The 7,579-nt window shown below is 50.4% G+C and overlaps 1 protein-coding gene across 1 annotated transcript; it reads left to right on the forward strand.

Moving 5' to 3' along the window:
- Nucleotides 1-7,093: 7,093 nt before the first annotated feature.
- On the forward strand, nt 7,094-7,578 carry TRNP1 (TMF1-regulated nuclear protein 1; the record flags this gene model as incomplete). The annotated part of the gene is given in 2 exon segments (XM_010830254.1): nt 7,094-7,456; nt 7,459-7,578. Coding segments are annotated over 2 exon segments (366 nt in total), but the record flags the coding sequence as incomplete, so codon positions are not given.
- Between the last annotated feature and the right edge of the window lies 1 nt (nt 7,579).

Consider the following 7,579-nt stretch of genomic DNA (forward strand, 5'->3'; position numbering starts at 1 on the left):
TAAAAGACACTTACTCCTTGGAAGGAAAGTTATGACCAACCTAGATAGCATATTAAAAAGCAGAGACATTGCTTTGCCAACAAAGGTCTATCTAGTCAAGGCTATGGTTTTTCCTGTGGTCATGTATGGATGTGAGAGTTGGACTATAAAGAAAGCTGAGCACAGAAGAATTGATGCTTTTGAACTGTGGTGTTGGAGAAGACTCTTGAGAGTCCCTTGGACTGCAAGGAGATCCAACCAGTCCATCCTAAAGCGATTCAGTCCTGAATATTCATTGGAAGGACTGATGCTGAAGCTGAAACTCCAGTACTTTCACCATCTGATGTGAAGAGCTGACTCATTTGAAAAGACCCTGATGCTGGGAGGGATTGGGGGCAGGAGGAGAAGGGGACGACAGAGGATGAGATGGTTGGATGGCATCACTGACTAGATGGACATGGGTTTGGGTGGATTCCGGGAGTTGGACAGGGAGGCCTGGCGTGCTGTGGTTCATGGGGTCACAAAGAGTCAGACACGACTAAGCGACTGAACTGAACTGAACTGGACAGACAAAGTTGCTGTAACTTGGGGATCTGCTACTTGTGACTGGTGTCTGAAGCAAAGGGCAGTCTTGTGGGAATAGGCCCTTTACCTGTGGGATCTGCATTAGTGTCAGAATCAAATTACACTGAATCACAGGACACCCAGCTAGTGTAGAAGAATTGGTTGGCATGGGAAAATGCATGCACACATTTGGTGACCAGAAGTGTCAGAAGTATTCTGTGAGTATTGAGAGGAAAGAAGAAAAACAGAAGACAGTTTCCAAAATAGGTGTCCACAGCAAGCTTGTTTCCAAAGGTTTACTTATTCCTTATGTGTGTAGAGCTTTACTATCTAGTAAAATATGCTTTTTCCATTCTGTGTTACTTCTTTTTTAAACTGAGTTTTGCCTTTCTGTGTTAGATGGATGCAGAGAGCGTGATTTTACAAGTCAGACTTTCATTTTCTAGCGCACAGTAACTCAAAGCATAACATCTGAATGCTGCTGTGCTAATGTCAGTTATTTTAAAAAATGGTTTCACCTTTGAACTGAATGTATACCCCTTGCAAGGTATACTGTTTCTTGTGCACGGGTCCCCGGTCACTCAGTCCTGTCAGACCCTATGGACTCTAGCCTGTTGGGCTCCTCTGTCCATGGAATTTTCCAGGCAAGAATACTGGAGTGGGTTGCCATTTTCTTCTCTAGAAGATCTTCCCAACCCAGGGATCGAACCTTCGTCTCTGTGTTTCCTGCATTGGCAGGGGGATTCTTTACCACTGAGCCCCGCTGGGAAACCTTAGTTAGACTAAAAAAATGGGAAGCTACATGGACCATTACTATAGACATTTCAATCCTTATTTTTGTAGTGAAGCAATTATCATGTGGGGGGTAAAAAAATCAAAATACCAAAAAACCTCTTAACCTTGATTTCTTTATTAAACCTGTTCCGCCCCTGGTCTTTCCCATCTCAGTCAAGGGCACCACAATTCATTCTGCAGCTCTATCCACAAAACCAGAGAGCATTCCCTCACCCCCACACTAATCCATCCACAAGTCCTCTCAGTTCATCTCCAAATAAAATCCAAATCCGTCCCTCCCCCCACCTCTTGCCATTACTCGGGGCCTGGCCTCCATCCTCTCTCAGCTGGATTACTGCAGTAATCAACCAATCTGTCTCCCCCATCCTCCTCTTGCTGCCTTTCAGTTTATCCCCTACACAGCTAACAGCAAAATCAGATCCCCATTTAAACCTTTCAAAAGCTTCCCCTACCCTTAAGGTAAAACCCCCAAATCCTCACCCTGACCCCCAGACCCAGCTCCTCTGACCTTAGTTCTCCCCATTTTCCTGCTGGCTTAGTACGCACTGAATACCCTGATCTTTCTGTCTCAGGACCTTTGTACATACTATTTTTTCTACTGGGAAGTCTCTCTCCCCAATTCCACATAACTGACTCCTGCTCTTCTTTCAGGTCTCAGCTTAAATGTCACCTCTTAAGCCACCCCTGCCTCCCCTTTCTATCATGTCACCAGATTAGTCCTTGTTCATGATTTCCAGGGAAGCACTGTGACCTCACGGTTGAAAACAGGCTCTGGAGGCAGATTGCCTGGGTGTTGAATCCTAGCTTTGCCAGTCCTGAACCATGTGACTTTGACCAAGTTACTTGACCAATCTGTCCTTTGGATTCCTTATCTGTAAAACGGGAGTGTGTTAATAGTAGTACCTCAAAAGATAGGCACTCTGTGCAATGCACAGAGTAAGCATTCAATAAATATTGACAGGTATTTTATTGTTCCTTCATGGTACATTTCTTGGGATTTAATTATTTTGGTTTCTGAAATGCAAGCTTTTGTGGGAACAGGAATTGTGTTTTTCTTATTCACTGCTGTACTCCCAGCAGTTTGCACAGTGGCTGGTACACGGCATATGCTTAATTACATTGCTGAATGAATGCAGGAAGGCAGATTCCAACTCATCCCTTTTGGAACTTACACTCTAGAAAGCATAGACTCTAACCTTGTCCTTCTTACCCTTCAACACTTGGCCATCTTTTTTCTTTTTTAAGATTTTTTGAAGTGGACCATTTTTAAAGTCTTTACTGAATTTGCTACAATATTGCTTCTGTTTTATGTTGTGGGTTTTTGGCTGCCAGGCATGTGGAATCTTAGCTCCCCTACAGGGACTGAAGCCACACCCTGCACTGAAAGCCAAAGTCTAAACCACTGGACCGCTAGGGAAGTCAACCTGGCCACTTTAGAGCTGTGAAAATAGAGACCCATAAAGGTGGGGTGATTTGAGCAAAGCTTCCAGGGGGAAGGGGCATTGCTCTTTCCAACATCCCACAGGGAAGTAAAATCGCTACTTGTCAGAAACGTGTTGGAGCCCTAAAAGCACATGAAACCTGCTACATCCATTGTGAACACAAGTCACAGCTTTTTATTTTAGGAATAAGATCCAGGGCAAAATTTTCACCACAAGAGGGAAAAAAAAAAAAGAAAACCCATGAGGTCTCTGGATGGAGCGTGACTGAGATGGTTGACACTGCGCCTCTGCCTTCCTGGGGAAGGTATCTAGTCCCCATCCAAGGCACTGCCTTCCCTCTACCCAAACATGTGGTTCATGCCACCTTTAGGAATCCAGGGGTCTCATTTAACAAATGTGGGAACAGAGGCTTAGTGAGAAGGGACTTGCTCAACACAGGTCCACATAATGAATTAAACCCAAATCTTCTGACTTCTAGCACAAGATTCCTTTAAGCCCTAATTAATACAAAAGCTCTTACTATGAGGTGAGAAGGAGGAGGAAGTTAGAAAAAGGAAGAGATCGTTGAACAAGGAGCCCACTGGCAGACAGGGGCACTGATAGGTGTGCAGGGAGACCAGAGACCTTGTGGGGAGGGCAGGGGAGTCTGTTGAGGAAAGAGGAGATAGAGGCTGAGGCCTAGCTGGGTTATTTTCAGAGCTGCTATCTTTATCTGCATCTGCTAAATTATTAAACTGATATCACATCCTAGAGGGTGCCAGGCCAGGTTGCCAGGAAGAGACTGAAATGGAGGTGTTGGATCTCTTAGCTGAGGCCTTGAATCTTCTAGCCGGGATGGAAGTCGACTTTTCAAGCCTTGACTTCCTACCCCACCCCCCTCTCAGCTGACAGAGGGGATCCTGCTTTGGGCCACATCTGCACTCACCATTCCCTCTGGAAGGTTCTGTGTCCACAGCTGCTGTCCTGAAAGGGGTGTGTATATAATGGATAAGACTCTGAAACCAGGTTCCACCCCCCTACCCCGCCGCCAGGCTGCCTCTTCTCTTTCAAGGTCTCTGACTCAGACCACAGACAGACATGACTAGCTGTGAAACCTTGGAGGAATCCTTGATCTTTGTATGTCTTTGTGCCATAGGTATTAATGGTTCCATTCCTCAGACCCTGAAGTTCACAGAAAAAGCACCTCTCTCAGGGTTATGCAGCTTGGAAAGAACTAAGCTTCAATTCAAATTCAGGTCTCCCCAATTCCAGATGCCTTTCCTCTCTATCCTTTTTAAAAAATATATTTTAGTATTTTCTCTATTTCCTGCAAAGAGAATGTACAACTTTGACAAGATCAAGAAAAAAAGAATAATCATTATAGTTTAAAAATGTATTTTCTAATTCCAAATGTTGTGTTAGCTGGGCTGGCTGTGCCCTAAGAGATGGTTGGCTGTGGCCCTTGCCCACTCCTGGGAGCATGGAGCTCAGGGCAGTTAAGGAAGCTGGCAGATGCCAAAGGTGTCTCACCTCTGGTCCTGTACATGTGGTGTCCCCATCCTGAATCCTTCTCCCTTCTTGTCCCCCCATCCCCCTCTGTGCATCTTGCACTTTGATTCATCCTTCAGATCTCTGTGTAAATATCGTCTTCTATGGGGAACTCTCCCTGACTCCCTCTCCATCTAGCTGGACTCAGTGTTGGCTCTGTGTTCCCTCTGCCACTCTGTTTCTCCTATCCCAGGAGATAAGTCACTGAACTGCAGTCACCTGTGTCCCCCCTGGGCTGTGTGCTGTCTGAGGGCAGCGCCCCATCTGATCACTGCTTTACCACCAGCAGCCAGCTCAACAGAGAAGGTAATGATCAGATTTGTCAAGTGAGTGAAATAAAGGGTGAATGAACAAATGAATGAAGAAGAGGACCTCTCTGTTCTTGACTAGCTCTGAATACCCTTGTATTATTTTTCAATTCAAACCAACACTATGTGAGTGACCTTATGGAGACAGGCACCCTACTTTAAGGAATCTCATGAAAAGCAAAACCAGTCTGGGAAGAGATTATTAAATAACTAAACAATAAACAAATACATATACATAAATATATGTATATATATACATATATATATATATATATATAACTAGTGGGAAATGCCATAAAGGGTAGGAACAGGGGACATATCAGAGAACAGCAGGGAGCTGAGCTATGCCTTCTGGGTGGGTCAGATCTGTGTTTGAATCTTTGTCTTGTCACTGATTTGTGGTGTGACCTTGTGCAATTATCTTCAGTTCTCTGGGCTTCGGTTTCCCAAGAACAAAGGATGCTGATGCCCCTCCCTTAGGGATGCTGTGGAAAGATGAGAATGTTCATCTGTTCGATAAATGTAGGCTGAATTCAGAGAAACAACTTGCCCAGAGTCACCCAGATGGGCAGTGTGTGTGGAATTCGAACTCAGATCTGACTGGTTCTCTGGATCTAGCTGATGGTGGAAGGTGGAAGTCCTAATCTTTCCCCCCTTGATTCATCCCCCAGAAGTGGGGAGCAGTGATCTGCTTGATGATCACCTGTAGATCTCCCCACAGTGATGGGGGAGGGGTCTTCTGCACAGAGAAGGACACAGGTTTGATGACACAAAGGAGACCATTCAAAGGGATGACACCAAGCAGCAGGGCATTCCGTCATCCCACTGAGCTCCTCTGACTCCCCAAGCCCCATCCTCCCCACTGAACTTCCCTTCTCCTTCTTCCTCTGTGGGCCTCTAGCACCAATGCGGCCCCTAAACCCCTCTCCCCTCACAGAGTTCATCACATTCAGTGAGTCCCTCCCATCGCCCTCCTCCGAGCCTCCACCACTCCTGGTCACTGAACACTCTTCCTCTCATGCCCTTCTGAGTCTTCCTCCCTTCCCGTTCACTGAGCTTGGCAGCCCCCTCATGGACCTCTCCTTCCTCTCCCAGCCCCTGCGGAGCTGCTTCTTGGGAGCCAAGCTGTCTCGCCCACGCCCACGAGTTCCCGTCACTCAGTCAAAGGCACTTAAAAGCACTTAGAGAACACGACGGTGCGGGGGCGGGGCGGGGTGCTGTGTGTGGAGGGGGTGCGCCCCCAACCCCCTCCTCCTTCTCCATATCAAGCCAGCGCAGCGTCCCCTTCAGCCTCCTCTTCAGGCTGAGGCGGTAGTCACACTGACCACCCTTTCGACAAGTTCCCCCCATCCACCCCCCAGCCCCTGCCCAACCGGTCCTGTGAGCCCAGTGTCTGCTGCAGTTCTTCCCAATCGGTCTCAGCTGGTTTCCAGCCCTCCAGCCCCTGCCACCACTTAACACAGAGCCTTTTCATTTCTGACGGCACTTTCCAGTGGATGGCAGTGCCATGGTGTCTGGTCAATGCTTGGAGGGGGTATGGCAGGATCCACTGCGGCTGTGGAAAAAATAACTAGAGCTCAGTTCTATCATTTTGCCAATATGACTAAAGTCCCAGTTAAGCAAAGTCCCCTCAGTGACAGTGAGCCCAGGTTATCTGAGCTTCCCAAGGGCATGAGCTGGTCCCATTCACTGGTCCAGAATGAACCATGGACCACGGGCAAGGCTCCACTACACCTTCTGGGCCTGTTTCCTCCTCTCTGTGAAAAGTGTGGGGACACCTACCGGGAGGAGCAGACAGGAACAGACGGGCTTGAAAAGAATTTTGCCCACTAAAGGTGGGCTCCTCTGGGGGGAAGGGGGCGGGCGGGCACTAAGGTTTGCGAAAGCTGCGCCAAGCGCAGCAGCAAGTGCTGAGGTTTGCTCTGCAAGTGCAGGGCCTGCCTGGTGAGTAGTCAGTCCTGCCAGATCCCCACCAGGAGGGGCCAGTTGCCCCTCTGCCTTAATTTCTCCATGGCCGCCGGGAGATTGGAGAAGGGTGTCCTGGTGAAGTTTCCGGCCCGGGAGGCCAGGTAGAGCCGATTCAGCGGCGCGGCAGCGTTCGGTACTGTGCCAGGAAACAAGCCTCCTGAGTTCTATTTGAAGCTTTCAACTGTCACATAGTGTGGCTTCAGGCAAAACCCTTCCGCAGGTGTGGCCCGGGGTCCGTGATTTCTAAGCCCCAGCTACCAAAGCTTATGACTCAGGGGTCAGACCGGAAACGATGCGGCCCCTTTTTCACCCCAAATGTGGAGGAGGTGGATGGGCACTGGATGCCGGTGGGTCGAAGGACCAGGGGACCAGAAGGGCTCGGGCAGTGTCCTGACGGGGCGGGGCATGGGAAGCGGGTTCAGGGCATGCACGTCTCTGATTGGCTGTGCTGCCCTTCGCTCCGCCCCCTGCTCTATAAGACGCGCGCGTGGCTCTCCCAGCGCCAGTGTGGGGGCTGCGGCTGCATCTCACCTTGATTTGCTGCGTCCATTCTCCCCCGCGTGGGGGGAACAGCCGGCCAGACCCACGGACCTACAGCTGAGGGCCGCCGGGGGTTGGGGGCGGGGGATGCCGGGCTGCCGCATCAGCGCCTGCGGCCCGGGGGCCCAGGAAGGGTCGGCGGAACCGGGATCCCCGCCGCCGCCGCCGCCCCGGGAGCCCCTGTCGTGCCCTCAGCCCCCATCCCCAAGTCCGACCTTGACCCCGACCCGGGCTCAAGCCTCATCGCAGCCCGAAGCGGCCCAGGAGTCGGCGGGCTCCGCTGAGGGGCTAGAGCTGCAGCGCTGGCGCCAGGGCGCTAGCGGGGGCGCGGGGGGCCCCGGCCGGCAGGGGGCGCGGGCGGCGGCTCGGGTGCGGCGGCGGCGGCTGCGGGCGTCCGCGCGCTGGAGCTGGCCGAAGCGCGGCGGCGACTGCTGGAGGTGGAGGGCCGCCGGCGCC

This window comes from Bison bison, unplaced genomic scaffold, assembly GCF_000754665.1.
Source record: "Bison bison bison isolate TAMUID 2011002044 unplaced genomic scaffold, Bison_UMD1.0 scf7180017864516, whole genome shotgun sequence".
In the NCBI taxonomy this organism is placed as follows: domain Eukaryota; kingdom Metazoa; phylum Chordata; class Mammalia; order Artiodactyla; family Bovidae; genus Bison; species Bison bison.